The 18882-nt window shown below is 36.2% G+C and overlaps 1 protein-coding gene across 3 annotated transcripts; it reads left to right on the top strand.

Annotated features, from left to right (window-relative positions):
• Window positions 1-1809: 1809 nt before the first annotated feature.
• LOC120427713 (uncharacterized) lies at window positions 1810-13705 on the top strand. Of its 3 annotated transcripts, none has more exons than XM_039592610.2 (7): window positions 1810-1988; window positions 2061-2324; window positions 2392-3787; window positions 3848-4040; window positions 4099-4310; window positions 11995-12321; window positions 12377-13705. In XM_039592610.2, the coding sequence occupies exons 6-7, from the start codon at window positions 12144-12146 to the stop codon at window positions 13627-13629; spliced, it is 1431 nt and encodes a 476-aa protein (XP_039448544.1). In that variant the 5' UTR covers window positions 1810-1988; window positions 2061-2324; window positions 2392-3787; window positions 3848-4040; window positions 4099-4310; window positions 11995-12143; the 3' UTR covers window positions 13630-13705. The 3 variants fall into 3 exon arrangements, with proteins under 3 accessions (XP_039448544.1, XP_039448543.1, XP_052566321.1); XM_039592609.2 differs by having other exon boundaries at window positions 2392-2573; XM_052710361.1 differs by lacking the exons at window positions 1810-1988; window positions 2061-2324; window positions 2392-3787; window positions 3848-4040; window positions 4099-4310 and adding exons at window positions 8899-11015; window positions 11093-11940.
• Window positions 13706-18882: the final 5177 nt, after the last annotated feature.

Raw genomic sequence — 18882 nt, forward strand, 5'->3', positions numbered from 1 at the left:
CACAGTAAATTATTTACAAATTAGGCACATTCTTAGAAAATAATCTGAAAACGGATTGTCAAAGTTGTCGGAGTACACGACTATCTTGGCATACCGATAATTTGGATATATTATAACTCCGACAAAAAGTGCATTCTGAAAACAGCTTTAACCAAAAATGGGTAAGAGAATTTCCGTGATAGCTGTTCTGAATCGCTATCGCTGGAAAAACTTATTTTCTTTTGCAGGTAGACGTCAAACGTCAAATCAATACAAATTGCTGCCGGATCTTTTTCCGGATCTCTCCCGGAAAAGATCCGGCAGCAATTTTGTATGGTTTGACGTTTGCGGAGTGTAAAGGTAAACAAATCACTTCGTGCATTGGCCGATAGTAGGAAGAGTTGTTATGAGTTGAGGTTTTGGTTTGTGTTTCTCAAAATATTTCTAATTTTTTTTACGTATTTCTTGGAATTTTCTGGTGCAAGTTTAGAGGTTTGGGGTTTATAATCGAAGTTTATATTACAAAATTTCAAAAGGTGCTTAAAGAATGATTACAGTAATTCTACCATTAAAAAATACAAATAAAAGGCCACAAGAATTAAAAGAAATACTTTTTTAATTTTTTTTTGTCTTTTAACGCACTGTGATGACGAAGTATTTTATAAAAAAAAATATCCGATTTGATAAAAAAAATGTTTTAATTTTTTATAACATTTCACAAGATATTCTACTTTTTTCAATAAAATGTTCTACAATTTTTATAATTATTTGGAATTTAATGGGCTCACCAGACTAGTTAAATTTTGTATTTAAGGTATCTACAACACGTCAAGCGCCATAATAGTAACATATTTAGTAACATTTTTATAAGAAAACAAATTGAAAAGAATCATTGCTCGCTTACTTCATCTAAAGGTAAACCTATGGCGTGTAGAGTCCTCGACGTACCGGACGCAGCAGGGTTGCTGCGATAGCCATCCTCCCGACCGCCCGCTGACCTCCTTTCCGGTAACGCCGATTCCTAGTCCCTTCGGATGTTGTCCAGCGTTCTCGTTCTGTCCGCGTACTCGAACCGCGTCTGTCGTCCGTCCTCATCTGTCACTTATTCCTCTCTCCCAAGGCACATAGACTTGATAAGGTAACATACATTTTAACCAACATATAAAGATGTCCACCGACATCTCCACATGGCGCATTGTTTTTTTTTTTTTGAAAATGTAATCGGGAAAGTATTCTTTTCACTTCATGAGACGTTGGCATAAAGTGTGAGCAAAATACTATTAAGAGTTCCTTAAAGCCGACTTTTGAATTGTAAACTTAGTTTTAACGCTTACGTTTTTGACAGTTATGATTTTAAAACCGATTATTCATCTTGTAATCTGAAGATAATATTTGCCATTTAAATGGCTGTTAGAATTTTAACAGGAATGGTGGTGTATCGGATTGATTTGCCCCCGGTAAAGCCACAAAACCACGCCTATCAAAAATAGATTTACTTGGTGCACCATTTGATTTTGCAAGCCGAACAAAATTTAATCTCACTTTTTTCATGTGCGTACACGCAATACATGCGCACGTAGGTAACTCTATGACTGGATTGTATGACGAAAAGCTAATTTTAAAATCTCAAACAAACTATTTTAAAATGAAATGCCATGTCGAGCTCAAAAAGTAAATCGATAAAATATTTCGTGTTGGAGTTTAAGCTACCCTAATCTAGGTAAATTGAACTCCGACAAAACTCATCAGTTTCTTTTGCCAGTCTATTGATATGCAATTTCATTGATGCGAAAACGTCAAATTTTGTTTATAAACATTTGGAAGCTGCTGTGCCGCCTACTGCGACCGTTGCGTCCGAGTCGGGCGTAGTTGTCGCGCGGACCGTGTCTGTTGCAAGATTTTCCTGTGGGTTTTGGTTATCCGGTCGGCGACAGCGGCAAGATAAGTTTGTGGAAACCCTGCCGAACATACATACAGCGACGGCAGCAGCAGGTGGTGACAGCGAAAAGGTAAGTTTTATTACGATAGTGAGTCTTGGCGACATTAATTATATTTGACTGCTCTCTTTTTTCATCTTTCAGAACCGTAGTCCCAGCAATGCTCTCGTTTGATCGCTGATGCAGAACCTAGGTGTGCAAGGTGGTGATGATGTAGGAGGAAAAGAAACGATCTAGATGATCGGTTATGATCCCGTTGACGATCGGGCAGCCAGATGATCTTGGTACTGGACGTCGACGGACAGGAGCAGCTGATCGCAGCTTCGTTGCTGAACGGCGGAAGAATCAATCTGATGAGGGGGGATGTATCGAACACGTACAGTAGGTCCAGAAAAATTTACCACACAGGTAACCTAACGGTGGCGATGGCTGGCGGTGAAGGTGACGAGCTGATCAATTTCTCTACTATTTTTAGGAAAAAATAATACGGAACGTGGCGCGCGATTCCTGTAACAATTTCGACCCAGTGCATGATTCCGGATAGCAACAATTAACCACGTGTCGGCCACGATGACGACAATCAACGTCCGAATGGTCTCGTCGTTTGCCATTCACCAAGAGGACATGAACCCGACAGCAGCACACTTTCATTGTTAGGTAAGTAAATTCCGTATTGCCAAAATCACCTTTTGCCAGTCACTCTTACGAAAAGAATTTTGTTTTAAATGTTGTAAAACTGTATGGGGCGGGAAAATTATCAGCCCCAGTAATCCTCTTTCCTCCAAATTTGTACATAAATGATTCTTTTCATTCAATCTTTGAATGGCTTTTGATTATTCAGATCATTCCTTGTTTCAATGCTCCGTTGAATCTAGTTTCTGTTGCAATTTTCAAACAGTGGCTTTGCTGAGAAGATTAACTTTTGAGATTTTGAACTGATTAAATTAAAATCCAAAAGTTCATCACGTTGAGCAATTGTTTACAACAAGTTTGATATTTACATCGGATTTTGGATTCAATGGAGCTTAAAAAAAAAAAGTTGGTAAATTTACGTTAGTTTCATCGGAAATTTACAAGTTTGCAAAACGTTTTGCCAAGGCACGTTTACATCGGATGTCTTTTAAATTTCCGATGAAGTTGTTGTAAATTCGCATCATTAATGGCGTGCACTTTTGGTACATCATGAATGATGTAAATTTACCCGATTTTTTTTCTGTGTACATTGATCATTGCTTGATTACTAATGACAGGTGAACATTATTTAAGTTATAAACTATCCGGCACCCGTGGTGTAGGGGTAAGCGTGGTTGCCTATCACCCAGTCGGCCTGGGTTCGATACCAGATGGTCCCGGTGGCATATTTCGAGACGAGATTTGTCTGATCACGCCTTCCGTCGGACGGGAAGTAAATGTTGGCCCGGACTAACCTAAAGGTTAGGTCGTTAGCTCAATCCAGGTGTAGGAGTCGTCTCCCTGAGTCCTGTCTCGGTGGAGTCGCTGGTAGGCAGTTGGACTCACAATCATAAGGTCGTTTCGAGTAGGAATCTCGCAATCGAGAACGCCAAGGCAATGCTGTAGAGCGAATAATCTGATTTGATTTTTTGAAACTATTTTCTTTGGTTATAAAACTGTTTTTTCATAGCGGAGTCAGTTAAATCGATTGTGTCACTGTATTTGCTATTGAGCTTTTGCAGGAGCGCGCGACAACCAGATGGCGCAGCGTGCTAAATGAGGCTGTTTACATTTTTAGCTGTCAACACCAAGTCACTTTTGAAGCATAGAAAGTTTTTTGATTATTTTTAGTAACTAAAAGGATTTAACTTGTCTTAAATTATATAAAATTTGAAGGAAAAATTTTTTGCTGCAGAATGGTATACGATTTGGATGACTGGGTTCAATTTAAAGGCACTTATTTTGTATTTTTTTCCCAGAGTTCAACCGCCCCCATTACGATCTGCATTGTGCCCGGTTGTGGCAATGGTAGCCAATCCGGATGGAACTTTTTCAGCGTTCCTATGACTAAATCGGCCGTTTTTAAGAAGTGGACCAACTTTATGAACTTATCCGGGAACAGGACGGAGCGAATTTGCAGCTCGCATTTTGAAGAAAGTGACTTCAAAACCCGTAAGTAATTCGGAATCGTTAACGAATGTCTAGGTAATGTATGATGGTATTATTGCAGACTCGAGAATTATGCTTCGTCATAATGCAGTCCCAACTCGGAGAATTCCGGATATTGAGCCTTTTTACAGCACAACCGGCTCGTGCTGTGTATGGGGCTGCAAAACTAAACAATCTGGTTTGCTGACACCGTTTCCGTCTAATCATCATTACCGTATCCGCTGGATGGACGTTTTGAACATGCCAAAAGAAACTACGACGACTTGGATGCGGGTTTGTCAAAAACATTTTACGTCTAAAGTACGGTATGCTGATCGGAAGGAACGCGGTCAAGAAATGTTGCGTGTTCTTTTCGTGACCCCCCCAAGAAAAGTTGACAGTTCGGCATGAGCGCGATTGACGGTGTGCGCGCTTGAGGTTCTTTCGAGGAAAAAATAAAAAGATTAAAAATATTCCAAACTTAAAATTAAATAGATTTTAACAACAATTATAAACAAAATTAAGAAATCAATAAATAAAAGCAAATTTAGGAATTCTTAAATTCTAAAACAAGAAAAACTAAAATTTAAAAAAATATGTAATTATGAAATAAGGAAATTAATAAACTATGTAATTATGAAATAAGGAAATTATAAAATAGGAAATTAGGAAACCAGGGAATTAGGAAATTTGGAAATTATGATATAAGCAAATTAGTTAAATAAAGAAAATAAGAAAATAATGAAATAAGGAAATTAGGAAATTTATATGTAAGGAAATTAGGATGTTAGGAAGTTAGGAAATTTGGAAATTAGGAAGTTAGGAAATTAGAATATTAGCAAGTGTGGAAGTTAGGAAGTTAGGAAATTGGGAAATTAGGATATCAGGAAACTAGGAAATTAGGAAATTAAGAAGTTAGGAAGTTAGGAAATTAAGAAGTTAGGAAATTAGGAAACTAGGAAATTAGGAGTTTAGGAAGTTAGGAAGTTAAGAAATCAGGAAATTTGGAAGTATGGAAATTAGGAAATTAGGAAATAAGGAAATAAGAAAATAAGGAAATTAGGATATTCGGAAACTAGGAAGCTAGGAAATTTGGAAATTATAAAATAAGGCTGGTACAAATGTTTAATTTTTTTCTGGAATTCATAAATTCTTAAATTCTTAAATTCTTAGATTCTTAAATTCTTAAATTCTTAAATTCTTAAATTCTTAAATTCTTAAATTCTTAAATTCTTAAATTCTTAAATTCTTAAATTCTTAAATTCTTAAATTCTTAAATTCTTAAATTCTTAAATTCTTAAATTCTTAAATTCTTAAATTCTTAAATTCTTAAATTCTTAAATTCTTAAATTCTTAAATTCTTAAATTCTTAAATTCTTAAATTCTTAAATTCTTAAATTCTTAAATTCTTAAATTCTTAAATTCTTAAATTCTTAAATTCTTAAATTCTTAAATTCTTAAATTCTTAAATTCTTAAATTCTTAAATTCTTAAATTCTTAAATTCTTAAATTCTTAAATTCTTAAATTCTTAAATTCTTAAATTCTTAAATTCTTAAATTCTTAAATTCTTAAATTCTTAAATTCTTAAATTCTTAAATTCTTAAATTCTTAAATTCTTAAATTCTTAAATTCTTAAATTCTTAAATTCTTAAATTCTTAAATTCTTAAATTCTTAAATTCTTAAATTCTTAAATATTCTTAAATTCTTAAATTCTTAAATTCTTAAATTCTTAAATTCTTAAATTCTTAAATTCTTAAATTCTTAAATTCTTAAATTCTTAAATTCTTAAATTCTTAAATTCTTAAATTCTTAAATTCTTAAATTCTTAAATTCTTAAATTCTTAAATTCTTAAATTCTTAAATTCTTAAATTCTTAAATTCTTAAATTCTTAAATTCTTAAATTCTTAAATTCTTAAATTCTTAAATTCTTAAATTCTTAAATTCTTAAATTCTTAAATTCTTAAATTCTTAAATTCTTAAATTCTTAAATTCTTAAATTCTTAAATTCTTAAATTCTTAAATTCTTAAATTCTTAAATTCTTAAATTCTTAAATTCTTAAATTCTTAAATTCTTAAATTCTTAAATTCTTAAATTCTTAAATTCTTAAATTCTTAAATTCTTAAATTCTTAAATTCTTAAATTCTTAAATTCTTAAATTCTTAAATTTTTAAATTCTTAAATTCTTAAATTCTTAAATTCTTAAATTCTTAAATTCTTAAATTCTTAAATTCTTAAATTCTTAAATTCTTAAATTCTTAAATTCTTAAATTCTTAAATTCTTAAATTCTTAAATTCTTAAATTCTTAAATTCTTAAATTCTTAAATTCTTAAATTCTTAAATTCTTAAATTCTTAAATTCTTAAATTCTTAAATTCTTAAATTCTTAAATTCTTAAATTCTTAAATTCTTAAATTCTTAAATTCTTAAATTCTTAAATTCTTAAATTCTTAAATTCTTAAATTCTTAAATTCTTAAATTCTTAAATTCTTAAATTCTTAAATTCTTAAATTCTTAAATTCTTAAATTCTTAAATTCTTAAATTCTTAAATTCTTAAATTCTTAAATTCTTAAATTCTTAAATTCTTAAATTCTTAAATTCTTAAATTCTTAAATTCTTAAATTCTTAAATTCTTAAATTCTTAAATTCTTAAATTCTTAAATTCTTAAATTCTTAAATTCTTAAATTCTTAAATTCTTAAATTCTTAAATTCTTAAATTCTTAAATTCTTAAATTCTTAAATTCTTAAATTCTTAAATTCTTAAATTCTTAAATTCTTAAATTCTTAAATTCTTAAATTCTTAAATTCTTAAATTCTTAAATTCTTAAATTCTTAAATTCTTAAATTCTTAAATTCTTAAATTCTTAAATTCTTAAATTCTTAAATTCTTAAATTCTTAAATTCTTAAATTCTTAAATTCTTAAATTCTTAAATTCTTAAATTCTTAAATTCTTAAATTCTTAAATTCTTAAATTCTTAAATTCTTAAATTCTTAAATTCTTAAATTCTTAAATTCTTAAATTCTTAAATTCTTAAATTCTTAAATTCTTAAATTCTTAAATTCTTAAATTCTTAAATTCTTAAATTCTTAAATTCTTAAATTCTTAAATTCTTAAATTCTTAAATTCTTAAATTCTTAAATTCTTAAATTCTTAAATTCTTAAATTCTTAAATTCTTAAATTCTTAAATTCTTAAATTCTTAAATTCTTAAATTCTTAAATTCTTAAATTCTTAAATTCTTAAATTCTTAAATTCTTAAATTCTTAAATTCTTAAATTCTTAAATTCTTAAATTCTTAAATTCTTAAATTCTTAAATTCTTAAATTCTTAAATTCTTAAATTCTTAAATTCTTAAATTCTTAAATTCTTAAATTCTTAAATTCTTAAATTCTTAAATTCTTAAATTCTTAAATTCTTAAATTCTTAAATTCTTAAATTCTTAAATTCTTAAATTCTTAAATTCTTAAATTCTTAAATTCTTAAATTCTTAAATTCTTAAATTCTTAAATTCTTAAATTCTTAAATTCTTAAATTCTTAAATTCTTAAATTCTTAAATTCTTAAATTCTTAAATTCTTAAATTCTTAAATTCTTAAATTCTTAAATTCTTAAATTCTTAAATTCTTAAATTCTTAAATTCTTAAATTCTTAAATTCTTAAATTCTTAAATTCTTAAATTCTTAAATTCTTAAATTCTTAAATTCTTAAATTCTTAAATTCTTAAATTCTTAAATTCTTAAATTCTTAAATTCTTAAATTCTTAAATTCTTAAATTCTTAAATTCTTAAATTCTTAAATTCTTAAATTCTTAAATTCTTAAATTCTTAAATTCTTAAATTCTTAAATTCTTAAATTCTTAAATTCTTAAATTCTTAAATTCTTAAATTCTTAAATTCTTAAATTCTTAAATTCTTAAATTCTTAAATTCTTAAATTCTTAAATTCTTAAATTCTTAAATTCTTAAATACTTAAATTCTTAAATTCTTAAATTCTTAAATTCTTAAATTCTTAAATTCTTAAATTCTTAAATTCTTAAATTCTTAAATTCTTAAATTCTTAAATTCTTAAATTCTTAAATTCTTAAATTCTTAAATTCTTAAATTCTTAAATTCTTAAATTCTTAAATTCTTAAATTCTTAAATTCTTAAATTCTTAAATTCTTAATTTTTTTCAAATTTATTAATTTTTTTTTTATTTCTTAATTTTTAGTTTTTTTAAATTTCTTTATTCTAAAATTTTCATTATAGTTTTTTTTTAATTTTGGAAGAAGTAGAGTTTTTGATTGTTATAATTTCGAGGATTTCGTAAATTTGTATTTACGAATTTCTATATTTCCAATTTTTAAAGCTTTTGGAATTTCGACTTGTACATTCGTTTCGAATTTTAACATTTTTGATCTATTGAATTTATAAAAACTTTAATATTAAAATTATTATTCAATTCTGCATATTTTTAATTTTGATTTTCCAAATTTCAGATTTTTGTTGAAATTTTCTTTATTATTTAAAAAAAATGTTATTTGAAATTTCTGAAATGTTTGTTTTTCTCATATTTTTGAATTTGTTGTTTGGTTGGATTTCAAAATTTCAGATTATTATTGTATTTTCAGTAAGAACATAGATATTTGTATGATTTTTGTCAAGTTTAATTTCACTCTGATTTACTTCATTTTGGTCCCGCGAGTGTGGATAAATCGGACAGTGCAGGGGACTCATAATCCAGAGGTAGCTGGTTGGTACTAGCAATAAATTGTTGGTGACACGATGGCCGACATCTATAAAGACAACTTCTTTTTTTACTCCATTTCGACCAAAAAACTAAATCTGTCCTTTGAGTATCAATATTCTGCTTTTTGAGATTCGGCGGGAATTTTGATTCTATGACATTTTCCGGAATTCCATTTCCCGGAAAGGACGTTTTCCGGAATGGACATTATCCGGAATGGACGTTTTCCGGAATGGACGTTATCCGGAATGGACAGTATCCGGAATGGACGTTATCCGGAATGAAATTTCCCGGAATGGACGTTTCCCGGAATGGACATTTCCCGGAATTATTTTTATATTACCTGATATGAGAATGAATGGAATCTTGCCTACTCACCTACTTGTGGTTAAGAATTATTTAGTTTGTACTCCGTTGGTTTTGACAACAATATTAATATAAATACATGAATGATAAAAAGAAAGTGAAATGTTCGGACATGAACAATAGAAGCAAGTGTTGACTATTGAAACAATACTTTATCAACCACCACGAGATGTAACAATGTAGATCGATAGATATTAGATGTTTTTTACATTCTTTCAATGTGTTGTTATGTAAGAATTTTTCCTTCTTTTGTTAATCATTTGACTTATGTGACTAAATTCTACCATATTTAACTATAAAGCAGAATGATTATTTTCAAAGAAGGGAAAACCTGAAGAAAATAAAAAGCTTTTCAGAAAATCAATGTGTAATAAGTTCTGTCAAGAAAATAAATAGCTTGAGTGTATTTTTAAAGAATGAAAAACCTCAAGGAAAAATACATTATACATTGATTTTCTGAAAAGCATTTTTTTAACTTGAGATTTTCCCTTCTTTAAAAATACACTTTCTTTCATCAAAGTAATGGGATTTTATGTAAGAATTTTCCCTTCTTTTGTTAATTCTACTAAATTTCAACTAGTTTTTGTTAAGGAACTCTGCACTATAAAGAAGAATGTGTTTTTTTTAAAGAAGGGAAATCTTCTAGAAAAAAAAAGCTTTCAGAAAATCAATGCATAATGTATATTTTCTTGAGGTTTTCCCTTCTTTAAAAATACACGATCTTTAATCGATGTGATGGAATTTCGTTTAAGGGATTTCCCTTCTTGTGTTAATCTGTTGACTTTTGTGACTAAATTCTACCATTTTTTTATAAAGCAGAATGTTTATTTTCAAAGAAGGGAAAACCTCTAGTAAATGAACAGCTTTTCAGAAAATCTATTTATAATGTGTACTTCCTTGAGGTTTTTCATTCTTTAAAAATACACTCAAGCTATAAATTTTCTTGGGGTTTTCCCTTCTTTGAAAATAATCACCCTGCTTTATAGTAAAATTTGGTAGAATTTAGTCACAATAGTGACCTGATTAACACAAGAAGGGAAATCTCTTACACGAAATTCCATCACATCGATTAAAGATCGTGTATTTTTAAAGAAGGGAAAACCTCAAGAAAATATACATTATACATTGATTTTCTGAAAAGCTTTTCATGTCTGCCTGTGTGGATCAATCGGACCGCACACTGTACTCACAATCGAGAGGTCGCCGGTTCGAATCCCGAGGCAGACGCAAAATGTTGAAAAATAGGTTTTGGGCACCTATGCTTATGATTTTCTGAAAAGCTTTTCATTTTGCTAGAGGTTTCTCTTCTTTGAAAATAAACATTCTGCTTTATAATAAAATTTGGTAGAATTTAGTCACAAAAGTCAACCGATTAACACAAGAAGGGAAATTCCTTACACGAAATTCCATCACATCGATTAAAGATCGTGTATTTTTAAAGAAGGGAAAACCTCAAGAAAATATACATTATGCATTGATTTTCTGAAAGTTTTTTTTTTTTAGAGGATTTCCCTTCTTTAAAAAAAACACACACATTCTTCTTTATAGTGCAATGTTCCTTAACAAAAACTAGTTGAAATTTAGTAGAATTAACAAAAGAAGGGATAATTCTTACATTTTTTTTTGTGGGACTTAAGACTACTTCGACCATATAGTTGATCTATTGTAGTGTACCCCTAATTACTGTCGCATATATTCTTACATAAAATCCCATTACTTTGATGAAAAAACGTGTATTTTTAAAGAAGGGAAAATCTCAAGATAAAAAAAAGCTTTTCAGAAAATCAATGTATAATGTATTTTTCCTTGAGGTTTTTCATTCTTTAAAAATACACTCAAGCTATAAATTTTTTTGACAGAACTTATTACACATTGATTTTCTGAAAAGCTTTTTATTTTCTTCAGGTTTTCCCTTCTTTGAAAATAATCATTCTGCTTTATAGTTAAATATGGTAGAATTTAGTCACATAAGTCAAATTCAGGTTTTCCCTTCTTTGAAAATAATCATTCTGCTTTATAGTTAAATATGGTAGAATTTAGTCACATAAGTCAAATGATTAACAAAAGAAGGAAAAATTCTTACATAACAACACATTGAAAGAATGTAAAAAACATCTAATATCTATCGATCTACATTGTTACATCTCGTGGTGGTTGATAAAGTATTGTTTCAATAGTCAACACTTGCTTCTATTGTTCATGTCCGAACATTTCACTTTCTTTTTATCATTCATGTATTTATATTAATATTGTTGTCAAAACCAACGGAGTACAAACTAAATAATTCTTAACCACAAGTAAGTGAGTAGGCAAGATTCCATTCATTCTCATATCAGGTAATATAAAAAAAATCCGGGAAATGTCCATTCCGGGAAACGTCCATTCCGGGAAATTTCATTCCGGATAACGTCCATTCCGGATAATGTCCATTCCGAATAACGTCCATTCCGGAAAACGTCCATTCCGGATAATGTCCATTCCGGAAAACGACCATTCCGGGAAATGGAATTCCGGAAATTGTCATAGAATCGGGAATTTTAAATACCGCAATATTACATCCAATACAAAATTATTAAAATGTTTGTAATTATCAGTCGCATTCAAAAAGGAAAATTACAATTCTTTGATTTTTTCATCAAAACATATTACAAACAAGCACCGCGCGAAGAAACGTCAAACGCAATCTTTCCGTTTCTGTTACTTTTCAGCTGCGTACCGCTTAAGAAAAATCTTTTCGTGACCCTCTCCTTGACCGTTTCTTGGGCGTTTTTTTGTATGGAGTTTTGCGTTCCTTCCCATCTGCGTATCAGCCTTAAAGAATTTGTAACTGGTAAGTTGATTTTTAAGTTTAGTAGTAATTGAACTCATTTTGTTGTTGTTGTAGTTAATTCGGTTTACTTGAAACCGTCCGCAATACCAAGCAAGCGGATCAAACGAATCGCTCAGAACCCACGAAAACTTAATCGTTCTACGGCAACAGAAGTGCAAGCGTCTGGATCAGCTCAAGCAGAGTCAAAGCCGAAGAGTAACTGCATGTGCAGTGTCTTCAACTGCACGTCACGATCTGGTAACGGAATCTTTTTGCACAGTTTCCCACCTAAATCCGACGATCGTTACGTAATTTGGATGCACAATTTGAGACAAGGAAAAAGGCCTTCATCCAATTACAAAGTGTGCAACAAGCACTTTACTCCTTCGGATTACACGAAAGGTTTGTAGTTTTTTAGTTTCTTTACCTGATCCGAATCTTAAAAAATCTTTTTTAGGAGGCAAGCGTCTTCTCAACTCGGCAATCCCGTCAGTCAACTTGCCTAATGGCACCAACAGCGAGCATAGTGACAACCCGTATGAAAAGCCACGGAAATCTTACCGTGTACCGAAGCCCATCTGCAATTCACCCCCCGTTGATTCATCCCTGCCTGTTGATCAGTCACAAACACACAACGATACATCTGATCGGTTTGAGCAAGATCAGTTACCGATCAACGATACATCCGACCAGTTCGAGCAAGATCTACCAGCTCAGGGAGGTCAAAATGAACAAGAATCAAACCACGTTAGTGCCTCCGGAAGTGCGACTGTTTCCGTTGCATTGTGCGAGGTGGAGCCAAAGGCAAAACCACGTGTTGCGAATTATTTTTCGGACCTTCTCATTAATGATCATGCAGTGAACGTTTGGACCGGCGTGGAGACGCTTGAACTTCTCGAGCAAATTTGTATAAATACGAAACTTCTCGAAGACGCTGTATACTCGAGCAATCATTCCATGCACTGTGCTGATCGTGTGATCTTAGTTTTATGCAAACTAAAACAAAATTTGTCGTTTTCTGCGCTGGCAGTACTTTTTAGAGTGCACGTATCGACCGTTTCTCGGTATTTTGCCTTTACCTCTCACGTGCTTGCAGAGCTTATGTCAAAATTCATACAATTTACTCCAAAAGAGGAGATCTTGCAAAATATCCCGTTATGCTTCCGTGGTCGTTTTTCGAATGTGACGTTAGTTCTAGATTGCACTGAGGTACCGTTATGCACAATGAACTGTTTGAATTGCAGAATATCTACTTATTCGCAGTACAAGTCTAGGCACACTGCTAAATTTTTAGTTGGTGTAACCCCAGCTGGTCTTATCTCGTTTTGTGGAAGAGCATACAGTGGAAAGTCGTCGGATAAGTTTATATTTAACGAAGAAAACGTTATCAATCTCCTCACCCCTCACATAGATGAGATTATGTGTGATAAAGGCTTTAGCATAGATAATGAGCTGTCAGTTAGAGGTATCACATTGCACATTCCACCGTTTTTGCGAGCTCCCAAACTCACCCCGTCGGAAGCGGAAATAAATGAAGGAATTGCTGAGGCGCGCATCCACGTGGAACGCATAATGGCTCGACTCAAAAATTTTACCATATTGTGCGATACTATCGAGCACTGCATTGTTGGAAACCTGGATGATGTCATGACTATTGTTTGCGCACTAGTTAATTTGAGCAAGCCAATTCTAAAGGATGATAAATTTTAACTGCAGACTGCTATACTAGAAAAAGGTTCATAATCTGTTATATTATGCATAAGATGACTGTTGTTAAATAAAAGTGTTGAGCACAATTTTGGCCATCAGATCATTTTCTTCCTAACTCACAAATCCGGTAGCTGTTCTGTGTCACAAACCATGACTATCACTTGGCGCAGACAAGTCACGTTATGACTTATCAACTACTTCCTCAGCATCTTAGCTTGATCTTCGACAGTAGCGACCAACAGACCGGCTCTGGTCGTCTTCCACGCACGACGCGTGGACGCGAGGGCTTGGCGGCTGGTATAACTCCAAGTTTTGCAGCGAGTCAGAAATCTGTTGGTCCCGCCTGCTCCAGCCCGTTATAGCCCGTAATTCTAAAGACGCGTTGTACGTACCGAAGTTGCGATGCAATTTGTTTTCGGTGCTGCGCGTTGAACAAGCTGGCATACGCGTGGTGTTCGAGGAAGGGAAAGCGATGGTGCTACTGTGCAAAACAAGCTGTACGAAATGAACTTTGTCGTTCGGTACGGTACGGATGATTCTTCGCTGTTGACGAGCGGTCGCGTGCGGAAAGGGTTCGTGCCCTGGCACCGTCGTTTTGGACATTTGAATAAGCAAAGCCTCAAGTGTCTGGTGCAGAAGCAGATGGTATCCGGACTCGACCTCAGTACCGTCGGAACGTCATCAGCAAGCAAACGCGGAAGCCGCACCCACCGCGTGAGGGTCGTCGATCGTCGCAGTACTCGAACTGGTACACACCGTCATGTATGGTCCCATGACTCGACGGGATGAAATATTTTGAGACGTTCATCGACGACTGGAGCCATTTCGTGATGGTGTACCTGATTGGCTCGAAGGACGAAGTCATGGAGTGTTTCGAGGAGTACGAGGCCTTGGTGACAGCTAAGTTCGAGTGGCCGATCTCTCGGCTAAAGTGTGACAATGGCGGCGAGTACCGGCAGAAGGGGATCCGGATGGAGCATAATGTCCCCTACACATGTACCGATGTTTGCAGATGAGATGCTGGGGGCAAGCCATGCTGACAGCGACCTGACAGAACCGAAGCCCGACTGCTGCTCTCGAGATGAAGAAAACGCCGTACGAGTTGTAAGAGTCCAAAAAGCCGGACGTGTCAAACTTTCGTGTTTTGGCAGCGATGTGTTCGTCCACGTCCCAAAGGAATTGCGCCGAAAGCTGAACGCAAGCCGTGAAAAGGAACGCTCGTCGGGTACTCACACAACGGGTACCCAGTCTGGGACCCCAAAAAGAGAACGGTCGTCACGGCGCGCGATGTGGACTTCGTGAAACCTGTCGGGGAGTAGCAGCAGGTCGCGTAACCAGACTCGCAGTTTGTGTCACTAGAAACCGATGAAGAAACCTGCGTCGATGACGCGAGTTATGCCGACGATGGAGACGAGACTTCGGAAGACGAGTTCAGCAGTGCTGCCGATGAACCCGAAGCAGAGGAAACTGAAGGCAGCGACCGACCTCAAAAACCGAAGAACCCTCCCGCATGGCATAAGGATTCCGAGGTTGAGTACGACATTTTTGCACTCAACCCGATGAACTTCATCGAGGACATTCCGAGTTCGATTCCTTAGCTGAAAAAGCGGGACGATTGGCACAAGTGGAGAGCTGCGATGCAAGACGAGATGAACATCAAAAAGCGCAACAACACCTGGACTCTTGTCAAGTTGCCTGCAGGATGCAAAGCTGTTACCTGCAAGTGGGTGTTCAAGGTGAAGGGGGGCGACGCTGATAAACCGGAATGGTTTAAGTCCAGACTGGTCGCCAGAGGTTTAACGCAGAAGCCCGGGCTTGACTAAACCGAGACCTACTCTCCGGTGACTAAGTAGGACATACTGCAGGCGGTGTTGACGCTGGCCAACGAGAGTCGAATGTTCGTGCACCAGACGGGCATAAAGACTGCGTTCCTGAACGGTGAGTTAGCTGAAAAGATCGATGTGACCCAGTCGGAAGAGTTTCAGCAGGGGAATGGACGTGTCTGCAAGCTACCGAGTGTGGAACGACCGATTTCATGGCTTCATCAGCAAACTTGGATTCGTCCGAAGCGCCAACGACATGTGTCTCTACACCCGAGGAGCTGGAGTCAAGAAGCTGATCCTGGTACTTTACGTCGACGACATCCTCCTGGCCAGAACGTCGCTGAAAGTCCTGGAAGCGGTCTAGCTGAAGTTGACCGAGAAGTTCGAGATGACGAAGGTGAGATCAAGCAGTTCCTAGGAATACGCTTCGAACGTGACAGGCTGGATGGAATTCTGAAGCATTCAGCGTGACTACTTCGATGGTCTCTTGAAGCGTTTCCGGATGGAAGACTGCAAGCCGATATCGACACCGATGGAGCACCGGCTGAGGTTGGTGCAAGGAGAAGAGAAGCAGAGAACGTCGAAACTCTACCAAGAGCTGGTCGGTTGTCTGACGTACGCGTCTCTCACAACAAGACCGGATCTCGCTGCGACCATGTTCTACTTCATGTTCGAATGGCAATTGAACAGTAGTTTAGTTTGTAGGCTATGATCTGGTTTGTGAATAAAACCTTACTTTTTCTTTGACACCGTTACTAAACAGTCGATCTTTTCGTTTACTCTGCTTACGATTATGGGCCCAGAAAACCCTAACCTGGTGAGGAAGTTTCTGGAAAAATTTGGAGCTCGCCGGAAGTGAAGCTCGTTTTGCGAGATGGGGGACGAGAAGCACTTGAAGGTCAAGCCGTTCAATGGGACCGGTTTCAACGCCTGAATACCGGATGCTGAGTTACCTGGAAGAGCTGGAGTTGGAACATTGCATCGTGCAAGCGGTGGAAGGAGAGGTCTTCTAGAACATCCCGGAAACGGACAGTGCGGCGGTGAAGGTAGAAAAAGAGACGAAAAAGAAGCTAAGACGGAAGCAGGACCGAAAGTGCAAGAACGTGATCATCGGGGCGATTGCGGGCGACCATTTGGTGTACACGCAGGACAAGAATTCGCCGAAGGAGATCTGGGATGGCTTGCATGACGTGTTCGTGAGGAAGAGCCTGGTCAGCCGGTTCCAGCTCAAGTTGCAGCTGTTGGGACTGAAGTACGATGAGAGCAGCAAGTTGGAGAGCCATTTCCTGAGGTTCGATCAAATGGTAAAAAAGCAAAGCAATCCACTTTAACGACCCCCGGGTCTTTTGTGGTCTCTGTTGCAAGTTTCTGCTCATTTCTAGGCGTCCGAAGGTTATGTGTGGTGAGTCACCCGAAACCTCTTTTACGCAAATGGACCGACGTTTTACTTCCCCATCCGAAAGAAGGCCAGGGAATCTCTTGTTAGAGTAATGAGAAACGCAGTGGATTACAAATACGTCCAATCGGTAGAAGTTTATTTGAACTAATAAAGTAACCAAGCTGCCGGCACACAGTGCCTACTTGATTGCGCGCAGTCTTCAACTCAACACTCCTCCTAGACTGCTGCGGTCAAGCCGATCATCCCAGCCAGCTTCTCCGTCCTGATCCTGGCCAGTGGCTTCGTGAGAAGGTCCGCCACCATGTCCTCCGTTGGACAGTAAACGCACGCCACGAGGCCCTCCGATCAAATGGTGCGTGAGTTGAAATCCGCCGGGGCGAAATTGGACGACGAAGACGTCATTTGCCACCTGATGCTCACCATGCCAACGTCGTTTGAGTCGGTAAACACTGCCATGGAAACCGTTTCGGAGAAGCTAACGTTGGAGTACAAGAAGGGAAAGTATCTGGACGTGGACTGCAAGCGGAAAGGCTCGAGCTCGCATGATACGGAGGCGCAGGACTCGGCGTTTGCTGGCAAGGTCAGGTCACGGATGAGGTGCTACAGGTGCAGTAAGTAGGCAACAAAAAGCTGGACTGCCGGAAGCTGAATCTATAGGGGATTTGCAGCAAGACAGGAGATCCAGGTAGCAGAAAAACGTGGCCGCGTTAACGTTTGTGGCGAGCACCGGAGGCGATGGTACCTGGACAGTGGGATTTCGGAGCACATGGCCAAGGATAAGCGGATGTTCGAAGCGTTGGAGGAACTGGAAAAGCCTGTCGAGATCGTCACGGCCATGCGATGAGAGGAACTAATGGCAAGCCAGAAGGGAACCGTGAACGTGTTTGCGAACGTGGATGGCAGGAAACTGGAAATCCGCATTCTGCCGATTGCTTGGATTGTCCAATTGAGGCGGAGTGTTACAATGGCAATTGATCAGTAGTTTAGTTAGTAGGCTATAATCTGGTAGTGAATAAAACCTCATTGTTTCTTTGACACCGTTACTAAGCAGTCGATCTTTTCGTTTACTCTGCTAACACTTCAGTCAGTTCCAGTCGTGTCCGACGGATGAACGCTGGGTCCATCTGAAGCGGATGCTGCAGTACATCTAAGGGACACTGGCATTGGTCTGGTATACAAGGCCGTGGAGAACCCTCTACTGATGGAAGTGTACAGCGACGCGGGCTGGGCAAACGACACTACCGATCGTCGTTCGATCACGGTCCGCGTGATGTTCGGATGTACTGTCGGCTGGTTGACGAGGAAGCAGCAGATGGAGCTCGCGGCACTCTGCACGGCGGCGTGTCACACACTGTGGATGATACGTGTGCTGGACGATCCTGACAAACCAGTGGACGGTCCCGTACCGATGTTCGAGGACAACCAGTCCACGATCAGGATTCCCGAGACTGCAAGCCCCTGAAGCACCGTGACACGAAGTTCCACTTCCTGCGGGAGCTGGTGCAGCAGAGGACGATCGAGATCAAGTTCGTGCGCTCGGCGGAGCAAGGATCTTCACGCCCAGTTGGGATTGGAGGAGACGTGACCCGTTAGTTTGACAACAATTGGTGTCAAACCAACTTTTGAGAGCTTTAAGATCGACTAGTGTGGTTGCGGTCAAGTTAACTTCATATTTAGTCTTACTTGAAGTGTTTTTATATTGGAAACGGTTAAATATTTCTCAATCAATATAAAACGACTTAGAATAAGTAAAATTATGTTTATTAAACAGTCTTAACCTGAACCTGAGAAGTACGAATCACATAACGCAACAATTAACTTAGTTTAAACTTGTTTGAGGAGCTTTGGCAACATTGTAGACATATATAGCTTCTTCAAACTATTGACAATGGTATGAACATAATCGGGATCAAAATCCACTTCTACTACAATAAAGTCATTGGGTTTTGATGCGTATACTACGAAATCACAGCTTAGACACTGTAAAGTCCACATACAGGGTGGTTAAATCTTCGCGATTTTCGCGATTTT

Source organism: Culex pipiens, chromosome 1 (assembly GCF_016801865.2).
Source record: "Culex pipiens pallens isolate TS chromosome 1, TS_CPP_V2, whole genome shotgun sequence".
NCBI classification, from domain to species: domain Eukaryota; kingdom Metazoa; phylum Arthropoda; class Insecta; order Diptera; family Culicidae; genus Culex; species Culex pipiens.